The 25735-nt window shown below is 28.8% G+C and overlaps 5 protein-coding genes across 5 annotated transcripts; 3 read left to right on the plus strand and 2 right to left on the minus strand.

Moving 5' to 3' along the window:
- The first annotated feature begins 643 nt into the window (after positions 1–643).
- LOC126843500 (steroid receptor RNA activator 1-like) lies at positions 644–1745 on the plus strand. Its single transcript, XM_050581062.1, has 4 exons — positions 644–875; positions 940–1241; positions 1304–1409; positions 1466–1745. The coding sequence occupies exons 1-4, from the start codon at positions 857–859 to the stop codon at positions 1585–1587; spliced, it is 549 nt and encodes a 182-aa protein (XP_050437019.1). The 5' UTR covers positions 644–856; the 3' UTR covers positions 1588–1745.
- A 994-nt stretch (positions 1746–2739) lies between these two features.
- LOC126843499 (ankyrin repeat domain-containing protein 54-like) lies at positions 2740–4588 on the plus strand. Its single transcript, XM_050581061.1, has 6 exons — positions 2740–2861; positions 2926–3215; positions 3278–3428; positions 3502–3652; positions 3771–3886; positions 3969–4588. Exons 2-6 carry the CDS (start codon positions 2934–2936, stop codon positions 4265–4267), a joined length of 999 nt encoding a protein of 332 aa, XP_050437018.1. The 5' UTR covers positions 2740–2861; positions 2926–2933; the 3' UTR covers positions 4268–4588.
- A 1444-nt stretch (positions 4589–6032) lies between these two features.
- On the minus strand, positions 6033–11858 carry LOC126843503 (sphingosine kinase 2-like). The gene is made up of 8 exons (XM_050581063.1): positions 11150–11858; positions 9123–9264; positions 8382–8579; positions 8099–8319; positions 7856–8007; positions 7364–7565; positions 7164–7303; positions 6033–6598 (listed from the first exon to the last, which is right to left on the minus strand). The coding sequence occupies exons 1-8, from the start codon at positions 11658–11660 to the stop codon at positions 6401–6403; spliced, it is 1764 nt and encodes a 587-aa protein (XP_050437020.1). The 5' UTR covers positions 11661–11858; the 3' UTR covers positions 6033–6400.
- A 6185-nt stretch (positions 11859–18043) lies between these two features.
- LOC126843104 (RING-type E3 ubiquitin-protein ligase PPIL2) lies at positions 18044–21343 on the minus strand. The gene is made up of 9 exons (XM_050580427.1): positions 21121–21343; positions 20835–21045; positions 20443–20752; positions 20205–20353; positions 20012–20135; positions 18922–19222; positions 18657–18846; positions 18431–18597; positions 18044–18286 (listed from the first exon to the last, which is right to left on the minus strand). The coding sequence occupies exons 1-9, from the start codon at positions 21150–21152 to the stop codon at positions 18211–18213; spliced, it is 1560 nt and encodes a 519-aa protein (XP_050436384.1). The 5' UTR covers positions 21153–21343; the 3' UTR covers positions 18044–18210.
- A 31-nt stretch (positions 21344–21374) lies between these two features.
- LOC126843103 (MICOS complex subunit Mic60-like) lies at positions 21375–25067 on the plus strand. The gene is made up of 15 exons (XM_050580426.1): positions 21375–21540; positions 21632–21726; positions 21802–22038; positions 22123–22169; positions 22343–22423; positions 22501–22578; positions 22682–22819; positions 22901–23039; positions 23102–23306; positions 23383–23520; positions 23602–23727; positions 23833–24061; positions 24142–24285; positions 24363–24648; positions 24705–25067. Exons 1-15 carry the CDS (start codon positions 21514–21516, stop codon positions 24862–24864), a joined length of 2130 nt encoding a protein of 709 aa, XP_050436383.1. The 5' UTR covers positions 21375–21513; the 3' UTR covers positions 24865–25067.
- Positions 25068–25735: the final 668 nt, after the last annotated feature.

Here is a 25735-nt window from a genome sequence, read left to right on the forward strand (position 1 = left end):
ATATAGGCATCTGGCATAATATCGATAAGGTGTACACTAACTTGAGCGAGTATTATTATTTTTTATTATTGGTGACGAGCTATTGCGTTACCACTTTCCTAAAACCTTTAATGGTTTATTGCTTAAAAATTAAAACTTTAAGTACTTGTATAATGCAAATTATGAATTATGAACATAAGAAGTCAATACAAGAAAATTATATATTGTTGCTTTCCTAGGTTCTTTAGCTTAAACAAAACAATTTTGAAACATTCCCTAACAGATAAGCGGTGTTATACACAAAAACGGCGACCGATTTCATGTGGCATCCCGCTGGCAACGGAGGTACCTTCGTTATAATTTATGAAAGGGCGGAAGGTACATTATGATGAGGGTACCTCTGTTGCCAGCGGGATCCCGCATGTAATCGGTCGCCGTTTTTGTGTATAGCACCGCTTATCTGTATATTCTTAAACACTTAGGTAGGCTTAGGATAAGGTCTTAAACTATAAGATGCACTATACTACTGCAATATCACAATGAAATATTGATAACATAATGTAAGCACTCACCGTGCATATGGCGGCCAAACTTCATGGCAAAACTGAAGTTGTATATTTCTATGATTATATGTATGATAATATTTTTTCTGTTATCAATTATAATATAATCAAATTATTTAAAAAATGCCAAATATTAATTTTATATTGATTGGTACCTAAAATCTAAATTACCTTTTTAAGAAATATTTCTTACGAGTTACCGACCGTCAATATAGGTCAAACAAATTTCATATTAAAAACAGTTATTTTACCCATTTTTCAAATAAAATAAATTTGTTTTAATAAAAAAGAAGCTAATCGTTCTTTTTATTAAAATGTCTGAAGGTTTTAAACGTAAGTCAAAATGTTCATCCACTAATTTTAATACAACCAATATCAATGAATTGTTTTATTTCAGCATACACGCCTGGCTGGAATGATCCACCATCGTATTCATTTGAAGATTCAGTGAGTGCTCAGCAAAAAAATCGCCCAAAAATATTTGATCGGATACCAGCTCGAGTGATTGGGAATTCTCAAGAATCTGGGCATAATGATGAACCTAATCAAGTACTATTAAATGCAAATAACTGCTCTGCCAGTAATGTTTTAAATCCAACTGAAACTTCACTGCAAACTAGTGACATTTCTGTGGAACAAAGGTTACCATATGTAATAACGTCATTAAATGAATCTATTCAAAAATCATCTTTAACAGAAGTAATTAATCTCAACTCTTTATTGTTTTTTTTTTTAATTTTATATTTAACCTATGTTTTTAGCCTAAAAAGGTAGATATTAGTAAGCGGCTCTCCAGATTGGAGTCCAGTTGGAATGATAGTCAGTTTACAGATGTAGTACAACAAAAAACAGTAGCTTTAGTTAAAGGTAATCAGACATTCTATAATAAATTTTGTATGGTTTTAATCAAATCTTTTTTTTAGCAATTGAAAGTGGAAATTTTGCGGAAGCAAATAGATTACAAATGGCATTGATGGTTGATCATACGAGGCAATGTAACACTTGGATACCAGCTATTCGACAATTAATTAATCAGCATATTTAAAATTATATACAATTTCATGTTCATATTTATTACGTGTTTATTTTTAAACAATTTACCAAATTACTATTTTAATAATAGTTAAAAGTTTACAACAATAGATTGGCGTAAGATATATATATATTTTTTTAATTAGAATTGATTTCTTAAATATAAATACATATTATTGGATTAAAGGTTCTATTAAAATATTACTCTTTTAAAAATTGTATAATTAAAGCACAAACTATTGAAATTATTTAAAAATTTTAGTAAGATAATAGAAATGTTTTGATGGGTTCAATAGGTAACAATAATTAGTTGAATTTTGTAAAATAGCAGAAATATATGGCCCAAGTGCATTAATTCATTTATAACAGAAAGGAAAATAAGTTTTTCTTTGTAAAGTTTTAAAATCCTAATTTTAATGATTAAAGGACAAGGATACAAAGGGTAAGATTTATAAGCAGGGACGTATTTAGATATTTTTTTTGGGAGGGGGCTGAGGTACTAACTCATAATAAAAACTTGACAATTACTTGACTTGAATATTAAAAGTTTACAATTCTTATCATATAGGCCCATAGACAGACTAAAAAAAATTTCGGGTGAGGGCTGGAGCCCCCTCAGCCACCCCCAAAAATACTCTCCTGTTTATAAGTAAGAATGAATGTCACTTCTTTTGTACGATATTAAGATTAAGAAAATCATAGTAGTAATATTTTTACCACAGCTTTAACTATCATGTATCAAAATTGACAATAAACACATTGGTTAACGATTACTTATTGCATAGCTACTTTATTCTTAAGACTCATTATAAAGAGAACTGTAATTTTTTTAGCAACCAGACAACAGAAGAGGTTTCTATACTTGTCAGTGCTATCAACGATAACCAAGAAACCTAAAAAATATACGTTTGGGCTGTTTGTTGTCCTCATAGCCTATAAGCGTACTCACAGCCTTGTTAAGACTTGAGTTTTTTTTAAAATTGAAAATAAAATTACAAGACAATGGGCATAGCTAACTGCTGGCAGTAATTAATTTGAAGAGTGAAGTTTTAAACATCAACCATGATAATAATATTATGGTGTTAACAACAAAATAGTCTCTATACAAGCTCTGCTCTCAGTTTTGAGTGTTAATAGTTTATTTGATCAGCTGTGCGACCGCGATTTCTTATTTACAACAACAAAGATAGTGATAATCATTAACGAGTGTACTGATAACATCAACAGAATAGCATAACAACGTAAATAACTGTATTAATAATACCAAGTTTCGGGAGAGAGAATAATGTAACCGAAAATAAATAACGATTTCAGTCTGTACTTACTAAATTTGTAATTATTTTCGTGACAGTTCTAACCATGACGTCCAACGATTCGGGAGTAGAAAGCAGTACAGACAATGATGAATGTGCTCAGCCTCAACTTAGCAAGAAACTGGTATCGTCAGCGGAATATGCCTTGGTACCAGCAGGTAGAACGAGAACTAATGATAAGTCACCCATGGCTATGCGCTTAAACATTAGCACCGACCCTGTTGTGTTTGCAAAACCCGTGTTTGAGGAAATTCCGGGCCGCAAGCTCAAATGTCTGTTCGAATTGGCCAATCCCGCACTCCCAGGACCATTGGACAGATTTCAATCTGTAAGCTTTTTGGCAATCGGTTTTTTAACTATTTCTAATATTGCTCACTTAATTTTGTCTAGTGTTTAACTCCCATACAAGAGTATACAGAAATGTTGCTGGAAATGGATAGACAAAGTAGTTCATCTCAATCGAAAAGCAATGTGGGTCCATGCCGCGTGCATGCGTGTCGTGGATACATCAAACATAGACAAAAAGTCCTTAACTTCAGAGGTAGCGATTGAAAATCATTTTATTTGCTCAGTAAAACGTAAATATGTAATTGAACGTTCTAAAATTATTTCAGATAGTCACAGACTCTGTCGTGCAGCATCCTTAAATAACACAGAACTTTTAGAACAAATGTTGAAGGCAGGTGTTAATCCAAATTGCTGGGACAGCAGAAAACGCACACCTTTACATTTGGCTGCATGTAAAGGTTACACCGAAGCTGTAAGGTATGTATAATTGATCCTTTGGAAATATAATAAATGATAAATTATAGTGGCTTATGAACTTTCGATAAAGTTTGAGAATAGTTGATTGTTGTATGTAAAACATTATATTTAATTTAAGGTTGTTATTAAAATATGGTGCCAATCCAAATATCAAAGACTCGCTTGGAAATAATCCCTTACATTTGGCTGCTTGTACACATCACATGGAAGTAGTGACATTGCTTTTGAAGGGTGGTAAGTTGAGTTATTTTCCAGAAATGTGAATACCTTAAAGATACAATTTTATTAACTAATATTTATTTTGTTTTACAATTAGGAACTGATGTTAGTAGCTGTGATGCTCATGGTCGAAGTCCTTTACACTTAGCCCAGTCCAAGCTACGATTATTGACACAGTATAAGAACGATGATGCTTGCTCATGTATCAAAGAGACTGTACTACAAGTAATTGACATGTTGCTTGCATATTTTGATAAACAGCAAGGCAGCTCAGACGAAGCTGAACTCCTTAATGCGTTCCAATCTCGATTAAAGATTTCAGACACCGAAGAACGAGTTAGTACTGAAATTCAAGATTTATTAAACAATTTGTCAACTTTAAAGTTGAATAAATAATCATTTTATACATCCATTAATGTAATTTTTTTTTTGCATAACTAGAATTATTACATATTATTATTGTCTCATTAGAGAAAATCGTTTTGTACTATTTTTAATTTTAATTTTTGACCAAAAGTTATACCAATAACATTTTTATTATTGTATTATTGATGTACATATATATAATTTTTTTTTGGAGTGGATCTTTGTAAATTAATTTATTTTTAATCAATGTTTTTTAAAAATAGAAAATTAATTAATCACTCAAATTTGTAGTAAATACAATTTGACAAGTTATTATTTATTTCTGAAACTAAATGTAGGAACAATGCACATTTATATAAGTAGTGAAATTTAATTCTCTTAATTATACTTACTTCCAATTAAGAAGAAAAAATTAAATGATTATTGGTTGATATGGAATTAATTATTTGTATTTCCTATATTAGTTCTTCTTTGTGAACTTGTGTATGGTGTAATATGTTAGTAGAAATTAAATTACTGTTTATTAAAAATAATGTAAAATAATAATTAATGTTGATATTACGTATTATAGCACATTTCAAATTTTTGATAATAACAATATTTATTGGTTTTGAGTTAAATAAATTAAAAAATAATCTTTTTATGAAGAACCTATACAATGATTTGTACTTTCATACACAGCTTTGTATAATTAGTAAGTAGCTTTAAAATTATATTGAAATAATTAAATTATTATATATATATATATATTTTTTTTTTTAAATTGTACTTACGTTTATCACTTCTAATTTGATCTGCCTGTTAGAAATAAATGTTTAACGCAGTTAAAGTAACAAATAGTTAATATCAGATAATGAAAAGAATTGCTATGTTGCTATACTTACTATTTAGGATTATAAAATCATCGTCCTCATTAATTTTTGATAATTATTAAATAAAATAATTATCAAACAATAATTAAATAGTGTAATAAAGAATCAAATCAATGATAACTTGTGCTGTCAACTGTTTCATCATGTTACATAATTTACCACCGGATGAGACAAATATCAACTGCTTATGCTTGACAAACACTTTAACAAATTTATTTATTTATTTATTATATGTGACACCCCAGAGAGGTATAAATACAGGGTAATATCTACAAAATATTAATTAAAAATATAATATTTCAACTTAGGAAGTGTATCAAAACAAAAATCAAAATTACTATATAAATTACAATTATTTATGATGCGGCACTCCGGACTGTATAAAACATAGTTTTAATTGGAAGGGGGGGGGGCAAACGTTAGGTTTTTCTCGGATTAAAAACTGGAACTATAAATTAAATTTTTTCTGGAAAATTCAGGGCAATCAATGTCGCCTTTTATTAGTTTCGTCACATATACCACGTCCAAATACATACGTCGTTGTTGCAGGGTGACTAAACCGCAACGCTTCAGAACTACCTCAGGTGACTGACCTACCATTCCTAACTTTTACGTACTCATTGAAAACAAAATTTATCATCGAAAATATATGCTGTGGTGATACCAAAGACATGACATTATTTATGACATCCCCCATATAAAATTCCTGCGCAAAATGCAGTGAAGCAGAACTTGAATAGTATTAAGTGTAACAACAAACACGCCTATTAGATCATAATACAGTCGGAGTAAAAAAAAGTCAAGTTAGTCAAATATAAAATAAAATAAATTATTTGGTAACTTTATTTATTGAAACACCAACACATAGAAATACTTTTTAATATAATACATAATAATTATAATTTTAACAAAACAACAAATTTTTTCTTTGGTTATAATTAGCAGTAATTAACATATTGAGCAAGAAAAAATATATATCACTATTTGCAACTTTATATTATATAATAATGCATAAATTAATTTTTATATTTATATGCTATTTACCTTTACACCAAAATTGGTCCCTCTTTGTGTAAATAGAAAATACATGGTAACATTAAAAGTTAATTGTAAATTATAAATAAAATAATTTTAAAAAAAAATAGAAGAGAAGGTTAACATTAGTATATTAAAAAATAAATAACATAAGAATGATTTTTTAACTTTGTAGGTTGTTGACCTGGGTCTACTAGGACATTCTCTGAATCCTCTTATGTCATAAAAATTCATACCACATTTACTTAATTATTTATCATGAACATTTTTGTCGAGCATACACATTGGTAATACCGGGCATAATTTCTGCCTGCACTGGGCTATGTTTTAGTAATTCACCATCAACAACAATGTGGCTACCACCCGACAATGGTTCTAATCTAAATGCTCGGACAGGAACCATTTCAACATTAGGGATATTTAAATGGGTTCCTGATGACAATGCCAGCAAAAACTAAAAAAAAATATTTTTTTAGTATTTTATAATCTAAACATATTCTTTTTTAATTTAAATTATGAATTAACAATTCTTAAAAACTAATTGAAATCTAATATATAAAATAAAATTAGGCATTGTTAGAATTCAGAAGAAATATTTAGAAAGTTTAGAATATTTAACCAAATTCTTAAATAATTACATTTGATCTATATTATAATTGATGTACTTATGATCAAACCTGGCAAAAATAAAAATTAATTTACACAATAACCAAAAAATTATTTAAATCAATTTTGAATTTTAACCTAAAATATGTTCCATTTAAATAGAAATAGACAAATTTAAATAAAAAAAAACTTGGATAAAAGTTCAAGAAATAAAATAAAATTTTAAAAATAACTATTTGGACCAGCCATATACTAAGTTATTGAAAAAATATATTATTAAAAAAAAATTTATTTGAAAATATATATAAAAATGTAATTATAACAACTCATTTTTTACAAATTATTATGTTATTTTTTATTTGTTATTTAAATAAAAAATGCCCAGGTTTACTTATATGTTGAGTGGTACATACTTGTAGAAAATTTGCTCTAGATATACCATTTCTAACAATTAACAGCCATATGACACCATCGTTTAACTTTGAATCTGGTGCTAGTAATACATCTTCGCTGATATGAGATAAATATGAAGCATGTATCATCACAAATTCTTCTAAAAACTCATACAAAATTAGATATTATAATTTAGAGGATAAAATATGCCAGAACTAACCTTCTACAACTTCCCAATCTGCAGGAACAGGTTCAGATAATGGAGGGATTTTTGATGCAGGTCCACGTATCCAAATATCTGACTCTTCAACTACATCTGGTATTGATTGGAAACTAGTTGCTTCCTTAACAGACATAAATGTACGTTTAGAGATTGCGGATGAAAAACTTTCAACTCGTTCCCGGGAATCAAACTCTTCAAGCTAAACACAACCAAAATGCAATTAATTATTTAATTGTTTGCTTGAAAATTTAAAAAGTAAAATTTGATAACTTTAGACACAATATTACTGAAACCAGATTAAATTATAAACAGTTATGTTTTTTAGTTCTGAGATGTTAGTGTTAATATTTTATAGTTTTAAGCTAGGTACCGAAATACTAATCACTCTAGCTTAAAGCTATAAAACTAAGCAGATATTTTTTTTTTTAAATATTGTTTTCTTCAATGTAATATGATAGCATGATACATTTGTTCATAATCAATACTCACAGGATCCATTCCAAATTCGATTGACACAGGCCCATCGTCAATGATATCTTGACAATCGTAAAATGAGCTTGCAGTAAAATTATTTATTTTAATATTGCTGTCCAAATTATCAATTTTATTATACGATAATCTAGCAGGGTAACTCCTTAAACCTATTTGAAGGGAATTACACTCCTTGTAAATGATTTCATGTCTAGCATTTTGGATTAGATTTTTTAGTGGTATAAATGTTTTCTGGCTTACCGATGAGTCTAGCAATAGTCCAAATAGTGAACCTAGGGCTACCCAATATCCTCAGGCGTTCACTTTCAATATCAATATCAGCAATAAATCCCCAACCGACTGATAGAAATGAATATACAACCTGAGAAATAGTTTCAACTCTGACTAAATCCATTGCACACCGGTTACCACTCACAATGTTTAATGCCGATATAACTATGGGATCCTCCGTGTAGGGTTCACTATAAATGATTAACTAATTGATTTTAAAATGCCGTTCGAAAAAAGCTATTTGTGCTCTCACTTGGTCTCAAAACTTATTGATTTGGCCAATCCATTGCCTGATCCACCTGGAATAATGGCTAATGTCAGATACTCAAATGCTCTTTGCCAATCAGAGCGTTCCATAAGACCATTGATGATTTCAAACATTAGCCCATCTCCTCCAAGTACGATTATACCTCGACCCCATTTGTAAATATTACTGGTCCTCACTAAATTCCTGTCAACAAAAAGAAATCTGGAAGTAGTGGGTCAACATATAGTACAGCTGTTCCCAAACTGTGAGGCGCGCCTCTCAAGGGAGGCACGAGGTAAATATTGATATTTTTAGCTCTACGATAATTAATACAAATACATACTGCAAATTAGTAATTCATTTATGCATAGGAGGCGCGATTATTTGTTTTTATTTATAGGGATGCGTGAACCAAAAAAGTTGTAATACATTCTGGCTGTACATATAATATATAAAAAACTACATTCCAGCCTAACGAAGATCAAATAAATTATGTTAACACCTATTTATTTTTCATAATAAAATAATATGTACTCTTATTTCTTACAATATGTAACTTTTTATTTTCATATGAAGGCATTCTTTTTTATATACAAAGTAAAAAAACTCAATTGGATAATAGGATATTGAAATAATTTAAAAAATAATATAAAATAATGATTGTTGAATAAAGAGGAAGTTTATGATTAATTTTAATTGAATGAAGGACAAATTTGTTTACTAATAAATATTTAAGTTTATATTTACCTCGCATCATTTTGCATGCATGTGATATGTAAATCGTAGTCAACATCAGCCATAATTAATATAGGTGCTACTTTACGTTGAAATATTTCTCTTGCTTTTCCAACACCACTTTTTGGGTTCACAATTACTAATAAACGATTAGCTGGAAAAAAAAATTATAATACATAAGCTTAATATTTAAACATAATAGGTACTACACAATATTCAATTTAAAGGAAAAATGTGTACAACTGAGGCACATAAAACCAACATACAATGCAAACACAAGTCAAAACTGAAGGACAAATATCGACATAATTGATAATTACCTACAAATGATTATGAATACCAATATGCAAATAATTTTTAACAATAGTTTGTACGTACATTATCATTAATTTATATTCATAAAAAATACAATAATTTTCAATGTTTAGCTTTGAACAGAGATTAGAAGATACCCGGCACCAGCTAGGTATAGTTAGAAAATATGAAAATATTCATATTATGTGTTATAAAGTTTTTTGTATTAAAAAAATATAGGCAGGTACTATTAAAATATGTCTAAATAAAATCATATTATGTAACCACATATTATTTTTCTTAAATAATTAATACATGAATATATTAAACTATCATGCCATAATATTTGTTATGGTCATAAACTATTGCATTGAGTTCTGATATTTTATTACTCTTATGTAAATAAAATACGGTGGGTTGGTGTACTTTATTAATCTTTATGAACCACATTATATATTATGTAACATACACAGTAGTATAAACTACACTTATTGGGATGTCACACCATGAAATTTTGTATAAATTTTATTACAAATATGGCTAAACAAAAAACCTTTATAATATCTGTATATTTATAATTTAGGGTCCGACTTATATAAACATTAATTCGACAAGCTTATATTATAATTGATATAACTATTAATTTAATTAGTTAATTTCATTACTAGAAACAGACATTTTATTTTATCAAGATCTTTTATCTGCTTCTTGTCCATATTTTGTTATTATATAGTAACAATGTTTTAGCAGAAATGAGTTTTTAATAATATTAATACTGTGCATAGAAGTGTAAGAGTTTAATTATGATTGGCTACACTATTTTTTCTTTCACTTTAAATCATTTGTCTTGTGTGTTAATTAAAAAAAGCACAAGACTTAAGTTCAATGAGTACCAATTGAAGTCTAGTTTCTCATCAAAAACTAATGATACCATTGAGAAACATTTTAATAAAATGAATGTATTGATTAAATTGCAATGTACTGGTTGTTAGACAATACCACTAAATTATCTGGTTTAATGAACTAGTTGATCAAAGGGCAGAGGCATTCAATCAATTTATATAACGAATGAAATATGTTTATAACCCACTATCTGTTAACACAATTTACTCTACTATTAATGTAACACTTAAGACTATATAAAAATAGTACAGTAATCCAAATTTAATACCTTTTTTACATAGAAAGTATATGATTAATTTCACTTAGTTATAATCAATTATTTTTCTTGTAGAGTGGCTTTCTGATACATACAAAATGACCTAAGATGTTTTATAGTTAGCATAAAAAAATTTCCCTTCCCTAACTAATTATATTTTCATAAACTATAGATTTAAAAATGACTGTGTACTTTATTAATAAAAAATGTTTTTATTAACATGACACTAAATGGTCAAAAACCAGTTATAGTTAATGGTTTTCTAATTTGAACTATTTTAAAATTATATGTACTACTCACCCACAGCACTACATCAATTATTAAGATTATGTTAAGCATTACTTCTCTTCTATTATATAGTCTACCAAAAGTTTTAAACTGAAGAAATAATTATTTAAAACTGATAAACAATTGGTTAGCAATAACATCCTACTAATAATATAGAAATTAAATATGTAATTTTCCATTTGTAAATAAAAAATCAATAGCAATATGACACCAGATTTGAATTTGTTACCTTAAGCTTGATTTTACTTGTACTACGGCACTATAATAATATTATGGTCATAGGTGTTATTCAACTTACCTAAATACCGATTGTCAGGAAGTGCTACTATTGTTCTACCCTCACTACGAGCTCTCATTAGAGAACTAATTGAATGTTTCCATTTTTGAGCAGTTTTTAGATTATCGTTATAATTGTTGTAATTGCGAAACCTGAGCGTGACGGTCATCTTGTCCCGTCTCTCATTTTTCATGGCGACATTTTTTAAAATGTATGCATACACACACAAGTAAGCACTGCAATCAGTGGAATCGTCATAAGGAACGCGTACCTGGCAGTTTGCGGCATTGGTGTTTTTTACGGGACGGCAAGCACAGTCGTTAGACTTGCCGTTGTTACGCATGCATTTACATCCGATTATGTCATTGACATGGATGAAATCAGTTTTAACTGCACCATTGAAGTTTTTCTTCAGATACAACCCACTGGAAGTTAATGTTACTGTGTATGAATACTGTTTTCTAGATAGTGCATAGAAAGTCTCTTCGAGTATTGGAACGGCCGCGTCGCTGGCTCCTCCGTTTCCGTCCATTTTGCTGGAGATCTGAGCGGTTGGTTGAAAATCTAAGGTTCATATAAACGGCTTGGAGATCGGTCGAATATACCATGAACAACCCACAACTCCCCAACACCGTCTTAAATTCAAAACTGAAATTACAACGTCGTCCACTAGTCGGCAGTCGCAACACGATAGTGACGTTACGTTACGGCGCAAATCTAAAATTAAATTTCCTCTCCCGAGTCCGGTAACTCTTTGATAATTGACCGTTATCAGCATTATTGGGGGGGAGGAAACGCAATTCTTGCAGTGTTGTCACATTATAGTCATAGGTTTTCATGTCACATACATAGTATCTATATAGATAGCAAACTCGCGCGTATTATTGAAGCCTATAGCCCTTATGTAAGGTGGGGCAAAAACGGTAGTTAGCTATCGATATCTTTAAATAGTGATAGATTTGACTATGATAATATCAAAAGTATCGATATTTCACAATCGTTTTTGCCCCACCTACAAATGGCTGCCGGCTTCAAATAATCGTTGTGCGATTATATCTATTATCTACTATCTAGATGGTAGTTAATAGTTATGACTTATGTCCATAGTCCACACGACATATTTCCCACGATTAATAATATCTATAATATCTAAAACGTTTTATGCCATAGACATAATATTCCTTCTCTTATGCATAATTACTATGCTCATGTTCTATACGATATTTTGTTTTAATTGCATTCTGAAAAAGAGACATGAATACATCTGCATATTATTATTATATATTTTTTTATTATTTTGCATTAAGCAGCGGTGCCGACTGCCGATCAGCATGTCTATATGTAAAATGTATTGTGATTTGTGGTTATATAGGGCAACATATTATAGGGGTAGGTCAGTGGGTGAGTAGACGGAGACCAATATGAAAGCTGGGGACTATTAGTCTCATAAATTAAAATACAAATATTTAATATTATGCTTAAAAATAATTCGTTCGCTGTCCAGAATGTAAAATACCTATGCGTTGGCTAAGACGTGTGATTGATTTAACAGTCATCAGATAAATAAATCAAACATGAAACACTTGTTGTTTTATTTACGCTTTAAAGATATTTTGCTTATACTACAATATTATATTTAAGTTATAACTGATTGATGGTTAATGGGCAGAAGAAACTCTGAATCGAAAACACCCATCTTGTATAGGTTTACAATTAAGTGTTTAATACTTAATATGTAATGCTTTCATTAAGAATATTAGAATTTAAAAAATCAATTTAACCATTTCACAGTCATTACATGAATTTCGACGAGTGTTAATACCTATTATCAATTGCATTATTACATTAATATTTATTTGGTATTTGGTAGACATTTTGTGACTTGCGTGTATTATAAAAGCAAATATAGATTTAGATGACGATGTCTATGGATATGTAATTATTTATTACCTTGACTACGGCCAAAAAAACTCCCAACAAATAATTCGCATAGAAAAGGCTAACATCATCTGGTTACAATACAACTAACGGTTTATCTATTTTTTCTCGTAGAGACTACCTAGATACCTACACTATGTACGACAATTGACATTGATTTTTACGGTCGAATAACAAGACGTGTTAGTCCTGTAGTCGTTATAATAGTGCGAAATTAAATCATATTAAGCTGAAAATATACCGGCCATGGATACAGACGCTGTTGATGATCAAACCGTTTGGAAAACTTTGGTCGACAATTTGCCGCAGTGCACCGTTTTAGAATCCGTAGAGTTTCCCGAGTATGACGACGGTTGGGACGACGAGGACTCTTTTGGGTACCTGCACGCTGTGCAAACGGATTTAAGAGACTTAATCGCCATCAATAATGTATTAAAAAGTCACGGCCATTTGGCGAGTACCGTGCTCGGGTGGCTGGTGCACAATCACAGAATATCGGAACGCATGGTCGAGTACAATGCATTGAGGGACAGGCTGGCCAGGCATGAAGAGGAGGTAACACACAAACTGGATTGCATAAAAAAACAGTTGAGCGTCGAAAAAAGCTTAAGACAACACGACGAAACAACTTGCGACCGTGCCGAGTACTTAGCGTTGCTTAGACAAGTTGAAAAAATAAAACACCGCAAAAGCATTAAAGAATGGCAACTACAAATGTATAACAGAGAAATCAGGAAATTTGAACGGGTGAGCAAAGCAATAATACAAAACTGTGTATACGGCCGTATTTCAGTTTATCGCGCCCCCAGTCGACGCCGCCAGGCTTAGCCAAATTTTTGAGGACGGATTTCAAAATTTAGTTACGTTTTTTTGGTTTTCGTTTCAACTATCAACCTGTAAAGAAGAGGTTTCTTAACGTTAATTAATTTTTTTTTTTTTGGGGGGGGGGGAAATTAATCCCGAATTCCCCTATACGACCCTAGTAATTATAGCGATTGACTATTGTGAAATTTTATGGTAAATCTAAGTACATTAAATTTGTGTAACGGTGTTTTATACCTTCTTTTTAAGGCGGCAGGAATCAAACACGCTGACGAAAACGAAATTACGGATTTTTTAGAAGCTATAGATTAGTACACATTATGTAATGTTTTATTGTAAAATAAATACACATTTGAGTGAGTAATGAGTATAAATTATTATTTATTATGATTTATGTGCATTTTATATCAAATTAAATTGCACGAATCGTGCAGATTGACTTTGTACAGATATAACATTTCCCCTTATAATTATAATATGTCTTCAGTTTTCCAAATTCCATTGTCCATAAAATTCATAATATTTATGTTTGAATTGTCCGATAGGCGAGAACACTAATAACAAGACAAAATGAAATGTGTTGAGAATTGAGGAAATGATATACAAGAGGACCTTATCAAAATATTCTAACACAGTTAAGGTGACAGTGTTATCGAGGGGGTCAATATTTATATTTAATGAAAAACTGTTGTAATAACCAAACGAATATTAAACTTAAAGTCAATTTTTTACAATATTATAGCAAACGAAGAGATTAATAAAAATTAAAAATTCAAACGCTAACATTTTTTTATCTACATATCAATGAAATTAAAACATTTATTTATTAATTTTAAGTATAGACGCCAATCGGCTGTTTTAATTTACATAGTTGACATAATAATTAAAAGTACATTTAAACAAAGGATAACAAATATAAATAGACGTAACATAAAACATGTTTCCATTTGAAAAAACGAAGTCCATACTTATTTTACGTATAAACGATGAAGGTAAACATTTTCTAAGTATTGGAAAATATAGTAAAATATGTATCTAAAGTATAGGAAAAAACGATTTTCAAAATACTAATATTTTCTAATAAAATAAGTGTGGATCATCCTGTAATACGTAAATAATTCAAAAATAGGATTTCTTTGTATTTTGAGTGTAAATATGAAACAATCATAGCGATAAAGCATTTAATTGTTAATTGTTTTCTTAATTCGATTGTCCTACTTCCTACTACGGACTTACAATACAATGCATGTGAATAAAAACTTTTCATAATGGCAATGGTGTAAATTTTGTACTTTTACTTTATACAGTACTATAATATTATTAGTCAATAATTTTCAGATAATTTTTTAGTATATAGAACACATTACATACATACATTTTTGAAGAATATCTAGAAATATTTGAAAAAGCACCGACTATTATCTTCTCATTCTCAACATCATATTTTTGGGAACAGCGATTGTCCGCGTTTACGAATATAAAAACTAAGAAACTAGAGCAACTTATTTAGAAGAAGAAATGAGAGGGTATATCTCTGTCAACTATTCGTCCAAGAGTTAAATGTATATTAGTATATGTAACATATGTCAAGCTCAAATATGCCATTAAAAAAATACCTCAAAAACTTAGTTTTTTCTAATTTTTATGTAAAGTTTATCTTTTTACAAATATTTAATTTTTTTAGCAAAATCGCCTACTACGAACGAATTTTCGATACTTATCCTGCATGTTTGTTACAATTAAATGAATGCGCCAAATTTTTTGTTTTTTTTTCGATTATTTTTGGCTATGGTCGTATAGGGTATTTTTATATTTATTTTCACGACCAAAATAACCGAAAAAAAATCCAAACCAATTTGAGAACATTCATTTTATCCGGACAGATATGCAAGTATCGAAAAGTTCAGCGAGGGGGTCCTTCAAAAGTTCGTTCGTATTTGGCCTTTTTATCTCAAATAACTATTTTTATATTTTTTAATAAATAAAATAAAATAAATTTACACCACAATTATGTTATTTATTCAAACATAAGACTTGGTGTGCCGTAACAATTTTGTAAAAGATGTTATGTTCAGTCTTTCCAAAAAAGTGGAAAATCACTGATATATATTATATAGTATGTAACCGTTATATATACTGACTACTGTATATTATAATAATATAGCGAAGTAATGAGAAATACCTATGATACATTATGGAAGGAAACCAGTATAATGGTAATTAAAGGTAATACTCGTAATGGGGGGGGGGGGGTACTATATCATAAGATTATAAACCACAAATTTACTCCATCCTACTGAATCGCTGTTTCAGAGCTTATTACACCTTCATACCTATTACCTATTATGTAATGTGTACCACCTTTATCAGCTATAAATAATGTAGGAAATTTAATATTATGTTTTAGATATATTATATTTTACAATGTCAAGTTTTTAAATTGTGCAATTATTTCGAAAACGACCTTGACATCGGACAATTAGGTATGATTTTAATTATAACTACCTATTGTTATAATTATTGTATATATATATATATATATATATATATATAAATCATTGTTGCTCTAATTATATACAATTAACAATGTCCATTTGCATTGTTATTAAATATTATTACACGGGAGGCCGCTATACATATTAATTTATTTGAAAAAATACTATGTTATATAATATATTTATCATTCACAAATAATTGTATTTAACTAAACGTGATTTGTATGTATACAATTCGTGCCCTTAACCGAAACTCTGATATCCTCTGAACCTGATATTTAGAGAAATTAATAGGTTAATGACGAATTAAAAAATTGAAGAAAAAAAACATAAACAACAAAGATTTGTTTATATGTGGCATTTTGAGTAAAACCACGCGGTAATCGGCTCGACCTACTCAACATTTTTTTTTTAAATTTTTTTGGGATCAATATAAAATATTTATTTTTTGAAATTTATGTCACTCATATTTGAACCACAGAAACAACGTAAGTCACCAAATATTGAAAAATGAGATAACACATGGGATACGTTTTATATTGATATACGCATCATGTGTAAACGTTTTGGAGAGAAATATTTAATTTTAAGATAGTTTTTCATTGTTTTTAATTTTGTTTTCTCTTTTTCGAAATACTAAGTCTGTACATCAAAATTAAATTTAACAAAGCAAGATTTATATTAATTATCAATAAAAAATATTGTATTGCAGTAAATTAGTAGTTTTTTTTTACTCATCATTGGAATAAAGGTGAAAAATTAATATTTTTAAAATTAGTATTATAGGTAAACACGCCTATTTATGATTAACTACGTGTATTTCAGAATGAACATAAGTCTAGAGTGTTTACTACAGTAATAAAACCACACATTTGCATGACGGAAAATCATGTATTTGAGAAATGACGTAAGTCCAGCAATTTCAAATGCATCCTCCAAGGCCAGAACGAGGTCAATATTTTTTTTTTTTTTTTTTAAGTTGTGTATCCTAAACGAGCACTTTCCATTGGACCTTTCAGTTTCGCCGATATACAACACTGGTAGCGTTAAAACAGTTTTTTATTGTTTTCTCCTAATTACATTTTTTGGACTTACGTTGTTTCTCAAATATGTGGTTCATTTAAGCCTGAAATAAAGGTTTTTAAAGTTATTTTTCACAAAAAATCTATTTCGGCTAGTTTTAAAATTCTGAAATTTCTATCATAAAATCAGACTCAAATCAAGTATAAAATAAAATAAAATATGTTAAAATATAACAAATATCATATCAAATTTTACGAAGACATGGTTTATTTTATTATTTATAGTAAAAAAACTGAAATTATAATTTTTTTTTCAGATTTGGAAAAAATAAATTTCATTACTAAAAAAAAAAAATAGAAATAAATCTCGGCCCATTCCCGTTATTAGACGAATATAAGACTTGATTTGAGTCTCTGATTTTATGATACAAATTTCAGAATTTTAATACTAGTCGAAATCGATTTTTTGTGAAAAATAACTTCTTTGAATTCTTTGAAACATATATAAAGTAGATACTAATGTTATGAGTATGTATTCTTTTAAATTTTTAATACACAATACATCTGATATGAGATCAAAGTTTCATTATTACTTTTGTATTAAAAAAAAAAAAATCATATTGGGTTTGTTAAAACAATAAAAAATAATTATAAATAACTTTTAATTGTCATTGATATATTAACAGTTGTTCTGAAATAATTATTTTTAAGGACATCAAATTTGTACTTACAAGCATATTCGGACATAAATTTATTACATTTACAAATACATTATTAAAAATAAATAATATATCAAATTTATCAATTACCAATTGTTGAAACTATGAAAATCATAACCAACATCTTTTTTCTTTTTTTTTGGTACTTCGTCATTGTCAGTTCTGAAAAACACAAATGGTATACCATTTTAAAGAGTAATTACAAATCATAATAATAGAGCCAATCGAAGCAATTAAAAAATATATTAGTATTTACTATTTAATAATGTTTAAGAATATTATAATAAATATAAAAATAAAAATTACTTAGTCGTTTTCAAAACGGATGGGTTTATGTATTTGCCAACACCAGACTTGTAAGTTTTAAGTTTTGCGCCAGGTATAGCAATATTAGATATGGTACTTTCTTCTTGTTTGGCCATTTGACTGCTCGATTGGACATTACTTATGTCTTCTTGTCGTTCTTCAGCAATCTAAACATAAACATTATTTAAAACATATGTGTTATATACATGTATATATAAGTATATACTTTATCATCAACTTCTTGATACGGGTCAATAAAGACGTGCGTACGTATTACAGTTATATCAGTTATTGGCCGATCTTTGTTATCTACTTCAATCTCTTCAATAGCACTCAGAGTTTCAAAACCACCAACTATGCGACCAAAGATTGTATGTTTGTTGTCCAAATGTTTACAAGAACGGTAAGTAATGAAACTATAAAGACAATAATATAAAACATTTAAATTAGTGTGCATACTTTATAACAAATATTTTTTGTATAGAACTCACAACTGAGATTTATTAGTATTAGGTCCAGAGTTTGCCATTGATAGTATACCACGACCAGAGTGAGATAAATTTTGTTTAAATTCATCTTCGAATGGTTTACCCCAGAATGACTCGCCACCTTTTCCTGTACCTGTTGGATCTCCGCCTTGGACCATAAAATTACGAATAGACCGATGAAATATTGTACCATCATAATAATCTTTTAGACAAAGTTTAATAAAGTTTTCACATGTTTTTGGAACTTCTTGACAAAATAATTCTAAATTGAGCTGTCCATAGTTGGTAACCAAACGAACATAACCTACAATAAAAACAAATTAATATTTTGAAATTAGAAACATTACTTAAAAAGACACCACACCATTTGCGATTTTTTGAGTTAATTAAAAATAGTTTTTAAATATTTCTTCAATCGATACTTTGTAAAAGTTATGAAGAATCCAAATATTTGTCCAAAACCTAAATCGGATTAATTTTAAGAATGTTCTGTTCATAGTAGAAACATATATTTTTGTACAAAAATAGAGCCTGTATGTAACCTGTATAGAGACTATAGAAGTTAAAAAAAAAATGGAATATCAAAATTGATCTGTCTTTTTTGGGTTAGTATATATGTTAACAAATTTTAACTTAATGCTAAGTTTTAGCGAAATATTGCCTATACATGGCGCCTTAATAAATGCTATTGGCTCCTTATTGAGAAATTAAAAAAAAAGCCTAATTTCTTAATATTAAATTATATATGAGTTAAAATGCAAAATATACTAATTTCCTTTAATAATAACATAAAAATGTTTTGTTTAACTATTGGCAAATTTCGAAAATCTAATAATCATAATACAAATTCCATGTCTGGATTATTAGTGGTTTCTATCAAATTGAGCTGAGGGCCGAGGGGAATGGCGACTCCATTTTACTAGATAGTCTCTAGCACAGAAATTGGAGCTGCCTGACTGCATGTCAAACTAGCGACATTAAGTGCTAACACATCACATTAACTTGCTTAAGTAGTAAAAACTGAAATCTTTGGCTTCTAATGCTTATACATTAAACAACTTTTAAATAATATTTCAAATAAATGTGTTACAACCTTTCTTCTTAATTCGTTCGTAGCGTATTTCATTTTCTTCTAAAATTGCTGCTTCGTGTTTCCATACTGGAACCATAGCGGTGGAGGTAAAACTTGCCGCAACATGACCGGTCGAGTAATGGGCCTATAATTAAATGTTTAATTTAAAACAATACACAAATATAATTATAATTTGAACAATTTAATTACGTACAGCATTCAATTTATCTGGTTTTTGTATTGCTTCCTCGATTTTTTTTTCCGGTTCTTTATAATCTCTGCCTAAAGTATCCAATATATCCCTAGTTGTTTTTGAAACAGTTTTCAAACGCCCTTCTGGATCTTTAGATTGAGCTTCTTCTTCTAAAATGAACATAATCGAAATTGGTAACTGTACGGTTATAATATAATAAATTATAACCAAGTAGATTTTTTTTTTTTTGTAGACTTACCTGGATCTATTACTTTAAGCTTTTTTACAACATGGTGGAATTTGGCAATATTAAATTTTGCCAAGTTTGTTGGATCTTGAAGAGTTATAATGTCTTTACGCTGGAAAGGTTCATCTGTTAATAGATCTTTCCAATTTTTTGTTTTTATATTTAACTGGTCAATAGCTTCATATGAAAACACATTGCCAGTTGTTTTGATGGCAACAATGTGCGAGTGTTTAGTCAACTGCTTAAATAATACCGGACAATGATATTCTCCAGCTGCATTACGGTGGAAATTTAACTTAGTCAGTTTTTTTATTTCGATTGGCTAAAAATAAAAAATTTAGAAGATTTGTTTATAATTGACAAAATATTTATTATACTAATATTTAAAATAATGTTTTGTTTACCTTTCCTGTAACTGGGTTGTGCTTGAACTGTTGTACATATTCAAGCAACGCTTCATACTCAAAGATATTTCCATCGGGATCACAATAAGGGTTTTTAAATACGACCAATGATACACAACAATGGTCAAAAGGCAATCGAGCAAACTTCGGTTTATCGATCCCAGGTCTTTTACCTCCGTATAACGTTGACCATTCTGTATACGTAAGGTACCTAACATAATAACATAACAAATATATTATATAGGTAATAATTGAATTTTTTTAATGTAATAATAAATAAACTTACATTTTATCCTTTTGATGTTGTCGTTTACCCATCTTGAACGATTTGTTTCAACAACCGATTTAGAGTGTAAATTCAAATCTAACTTGTACGTACGCTGTAACTACTTTTTATTATCTTACACTGTAAGCGCTAATCTGAAAGCTCCAAACAAGCGCAGATGAGAATTAAACTTAATTTAGTCTGCGTTACAACTTGCAAGTTGATATCTTATCAATTGCAGTGATAAGATACGATTTTCATTATCAACAACCTTTCGGCTTAATCATACAGTAATATTACTTTATTATAGGCGTCAGGCGATTGCTTGAATCGTTCAAGAAAAATATTGAGTTTGATATATCACTGACAAAATCAGAAACAGAAAAATATTAAAATATTACTAATAAAAGAAAAATGTACAGAATACCTCATTTGACCTCTGTAAGTTACCATTTTATTATGCTTTTAAGCACCTGTGTGATAAGTTTATAAATAAAAAAACATTAATGCCATTTGTTATAATTGATTTCAGGTCAGCTCTGCCTTAACCCGATCACAAGTAGGTACGTTACATTCAGTTGGTCGTTTTCAGACTATAAATACGTCGACTAAAGATGTTAAACCAAAGTATGTCAATGTTATACAAAAAAATTAATGTTTTTCTTTGATGTTATTCAATTTTTGTAAATTGTTGTGTTATAGATCACGCTTTTTATTTTATTCAATTGGCACTTTATTGACTGGTGTTTTGGGGACAGCTGGTTTAGTAGTCTACTCTAAAAACGATCCTAAATTCCATGAATTATTAATTACAAATGTACCCGGAGTGGACAAATTCTTAAAAGTATTCGATGAAGAGGATTTGCTAAAAACTAGTAAAGAATTAGGTGGACGAATAGCATGCAAAGTTGGCCAGCAAGTGAAGTCTCTGAAAGAAAAGTATGATTTATAGACAAAACATTTTTTTTTTCATTGCGGTTATTTTTAATACAAAAATACAAGTTATTATTACTTTTTTTTTAGATTTATAGGGCAATCAAATGATGTTTTTGACAGATCTATTGAGAAGAGTAAGTTAAAATTGATAATTAGTAATTATTATAATTAGTAATAGTAATTTCCAACCATTTTTATTATAATACAATGTTACTAAAAATATTATGTATGTACAACATTTTTCAAATACAATGTTTATGTACTAGTAATGTATTCTCACTATTAAACATAACATTTTTTTTTTCAGTTAAATCTGTTTCACATAAAATACCGACTAGCATTCCAAACATTTTAAAAGGAGAAGAGAAAAATTCTTTAATTGTTGAAGGTTGACAAATTTTTTTTTTATCATTTTAATTGTTGTTAAGTTTTTAATAAACTTGTACATTATATTATTGGTTGTAGAATCTGTAAATCAAGCTAAAAAACTTTCACAAAAGATTGAACCTGTCAAATCCAAAATTGAGTCTAAAACACATCAAGGTCAGTCTATATTTTAAATTTAGAAATTCTAAAGAAATTCTATTCATAATAGATTTTTTAATTAAAAATTATTTAACGATTTTTCAAATTATCTTAAAATTAGTTGAACCAGAAGAACAGAAGCCAGCAATTACAATTTTACCGCCAAAACAATATTCTTTAGATGAGTTGGAATCGGAAATTCTTAATTATTCTTCTTTGGGAATGGAAGCTTATAATTTAGCAACTCAGTCATTAAAAGGTGATTATAAATTAAGAAAATAAAAAAATTATCTTATTTATAATTACTAATTTTTAACAAAAATGTATTATAATTTTTAAGAATACTCGGATAGTATTTACAAACTAATTGAAAACTCAACTGAAAAGATAGATCCAAATTTAAATGATAAACTCCAAAAACTAGAAGCAAAAAAGAATCAAGTATACACAAAAGCCTATCAAGATGCTAAGAAATATAAGTAATACTATTTAATCATTATAATTAATTTATGAAAATTCAATATATTTCACATATTTTTAGACAAGAATTGATTAAAAAACAAAAACTATTGAACGATCCCAAATTCGAATCTACTCCTGATAAATTAGCAAAGGCATTACACAGAACAAACGATATATTACAAGAATTATCAAAAGCTAACTTGACATTAGAAAGCGAGGTACATAGGTCAGAATTAATGAACAAATATCAATCTAAAGTCAATAAAGGGCAAATGAGTCTAATTGTAAGTCGAAATGGTACTTGATACTTAGTATGTATACCATTAATTGCATTTAAAATTTTTTTTTATTAATTTGTAGGAAGAGTTTGAGTCTTTGTTTCCAAATTCCGACATCACTCAAACTAAAACTAACGAACTAAATGCCGATTATGACCTGTTTCTAATGTATGCTATGAAAAAGCTAAACCAGTATCAGGATCAACTCGCTAAAATAGACGTACGTGAAGTTCCCAAGCTGAAATAGTCAATTAAGTTGTTGCGATTTATTACTAAAAATAATTTTATGTTATTAATGCAGGCTCTTCATGATCGTAAGTTAAAGAACGCTATGAATTCGGAACTATTTGATGTAGAAGCCGCAAACCGAGTGAATTCTCGAATAAGCTCTGAAATACATAATTTGGAAAAACAATTTGAAAGCCAGGTTTAATATGTTTAACATACTAATTATTAAATTTGAACTTTGTTTTAATCTTTGAATTTTTATGTTAAGTTATATGTAATAAAAAAAAGGCTAAATATTTTTTAGTTGAATGAAATAAATGTGAAAGTCGATGAAAATATGCAAAATCAGTTAAAATTATATACACAAGCTCATGCAGACCTTGTTGTCGAAGCTGTAGAATCGACCAAGGAAGAAATTGAATTACGCGTACGCCAAGAATTGTCAGCTATTGAACAGATAGAACGCAAAAGGTATCAAGAACAATTAGACAAATTAAGAACAGATTTGCAAAATGTGGTTGATAACTTAAAAGGTATAAATTTAATATTTTTTAACAATATAATATTGTTATTTTTGCAACAAATATTAAGAAATTTATTTTCTGAAATTTAGAACGAGCTGAAAAAGAAAAAAAAGTGTTTACTAGTCAAACCATCTGGGAAGCTTGCGAGAAGTTAAAGTTATCCCTTTCAACTTCGGATAATGACAAACCAGTTGATATTACAAACCATATAAATTCAATAAAAAAAGCTGGAGGTAAAATATCAAGTATAATAAATGTCATTAATTACAAATAGGAAAATAATATATTTATATGCAATTTGTTATTTTAGCTTCTGATCCGATCGTGAAACAAGTTATTAATATAGTCCCATCCAAAGCTTTTGAAAACGGTGTGATCTCCAAAGGCCAGTTAAAGGAAGACTTCAACCAAGTGGAGAAAAGGGTTTACCAAACAGCTTTGATTCCCGACAGTACCTTCAATCTACCGCTAATGGCTTTTAGCTTTCTCATTAGTTTCTTTATAGTTCGTCATTCACACGTATCAACTGCCGAAGTAAACAACGATGAATTTGATCCGTCGGAATTAAATACATATGAAATCATTGAAAGGGCTAGGTATGTAAGTTACTAGGTTTTAAATTAATTTTACTCATAAATGTTATTTTCTTCAGATATTGTGTCGATAGAGATGACTTCATGCAAGCGTTGCGCTACTTAAATTTGCTAACCGGTTGCTCATATGTGGTCGCTAAATCTTGGATGAAAGAAGCTACTGTGTTTTTGGAAACTAAACAAGCTATTGATTTGTTGACAACTTACGCTACAGTGTAGTCGTCACCAGTTATTCATAAATCAACTTAATTGTTTTGTTTTTAAGATCAGTATTTGGATCGTCTTAAAAACTAGAAAGTGTAATTTGTTTTAACTTCAATGTTTTGGCTTTTTTCGAACTTTTTGTATGTTTTTTGGTTAATTAAATACTTGATTTTAGTGTACATAAATTTATTAATGTTATTAAATAATTTAAAAAGTAATTCAGTGTAATGACTCGTTCATGAGGTACATAGTGGATTTTTCTGAACTTTTATCTCACTTAAATAAAAACTTCCTTAATTTTATCTCGAAACCGTTACAAAAAATGGTCAAAAGTATGTCAATACAATTGTTAGTTATATCATGGTAACGACAATATTATTTTTTTAAATCTAAAAAACAAGGTGAAATATTTTTTTTTAATTTTATAAAATTAAAAAAAAAAATCACACATGAAAGACATAATTTTTATTGTAACTCAATATTTTAGTAAGTTATACGAAATTGTAAAAATTAATAACAAAATATTAATCAACAATTTAACAAATAGATGAGTTTTTACAAAAAGCTCTAAAAAACTAATGCTGTTTAAATTTTGTATTTAAAAAAAAAAATGTACTTATTGTGGTTTGTAGATTTGTTTTCTAATTTTTTAAAGTTAATTACTGAGAAAGTGATGTACTTCAACTTGTCTAGAACTGTTTATATTTTTCAAGAGGGTGGGGGAGGGGCCCTCAACTTGTACATAACTTTTAGGCCTCTACTAATACCTAATTGTGCCAGTGGATCGGTTTCACCAGTAACACATTTATGTTGTAAAAGATGTACAAATATTTTTTTCATGCATTTAATTACGGTTAATTATTTATTTATTTCATTTACTTTTAAC

The sequence above is a fragment of the Adelges cooleyi genome, unplaced genomic scaffold (genome assembly GCF_023614345.1).
Source record: "Adelges cooleyi isolate 19-005CV unplaced genomic scaffold, UGA_ACOO_1.1 ACOO_flye_CR_arks_rails_tigmint_CR_PRNA_574, whole genome shotgun sequence".
Classification (NCBI taxonomy): Eukaryota; Metazoa; Arthropoda; class Insecta; order Hemiptera; family Adelgidae; genus Adelges; species Adelges cooleyi.

Excerpts from the sequence above, each read along its gene's own strand:
- LOC126843500 (XM_050581062.1), top strand. Across the intron at positions 1,242-1,303 it reads AAAAATCATCTTTAACAGAA|CCTAAAAAGGTAGATATTAG; the intron begins GTAATTAATCTC and ends CTATGTTTTTAG. Across the intron at positions 1,410-1,465 it reads AACAGTAGCTTTAGTTAAAG|CAATTGAAAGTGGAAATTTT; the intron begins GTAATCAGACAT and ends TCTTTTTTTTAG.
- LOC126843499 (XM_050581061.1), top strand. The coding sequence starts at position 2,934 with ATGACGTCCAACGATTCGGGAGTAGAAAGCAGTACAGACAATGATGAA. Across the intron at positions 3,216-3,277 it reads CATTGGACAGATTTCAATCT|TGTTTAACTCCCATACAAGA; the intron begins GTAAGCTTTTTG and ends AATTTTGTCTAG. Across the intron at positions 3,653-3,770 it reads GGTTACACCGAAGCTGTAAG|GTTGTTATTAAAATATGGTG; the intron begins GTATGTATAATT and ends ATTTAATTTAAG.
- LOC126843503 (XM_050581063.1), bottom strand. The coding sequence starts at position 11,660 with ATGGACGGAAACGGAGGAGCCAGCGACGCGGCCGTTCCAATACTCGAA. Across the intron at positions 7,566-7,855 it reads TCGAATTTGGAATGGATCCT|CTTGAAGAGTTTGATTCCCG; the intron begins GTGAGTATTGAT and ends GGTTGTGTTTAG. Across the intron at positions 7,304-7,363 it reads AGATTGGGAAGTTGTAGAAG|AAGAATTTGTGATGATACAT; the intron begins GTTAGTTCTGGC and ends ATGAGTTTTTAG.
- LOC126843104 (XM_050580427.1), bottom strand. The coding sequence starts at position 21,152 with ATGGGTAAACGACAACATCAAAAGGATAAAAT. Across the intron at positions 19,223-20,011 it reads CGAACGAATTAAGAAGAAAG|GTTATGTTCGTTTGGTTACC; the intron begins GTTGTAACACAT and ends TTTTTATTGTAG. Across the intron at positions 18,598-18,656 it reads ATCAAGAAGTTGATGATAAA|ATTGCTGAAGAACGACAAGA; the intron begins GTATATACTTAT and ends GTTTATGTTTAG.
- LOC126843103 (XM_050580426.1), top strand. The coding sequence starts at position 21,514 with ATGTACAGAATACCTCATTTGACCTCT. Across the intron at positions 21,541-21,631 it reads GAATACCTCATTTGACCTCT|GTCAGCTCTGCCTTAACCCG; the intron begins GTAAGTTACCAT and ends AATTGATTTCAG. Across the intron at positions 22,579-22,681 it reads TGAGTCTAAAACACATCAAG|TTGAACCAGAAGAACAGAAG; the intron begins GTCAGTCTATAT and ends TCTTAAAATTAG.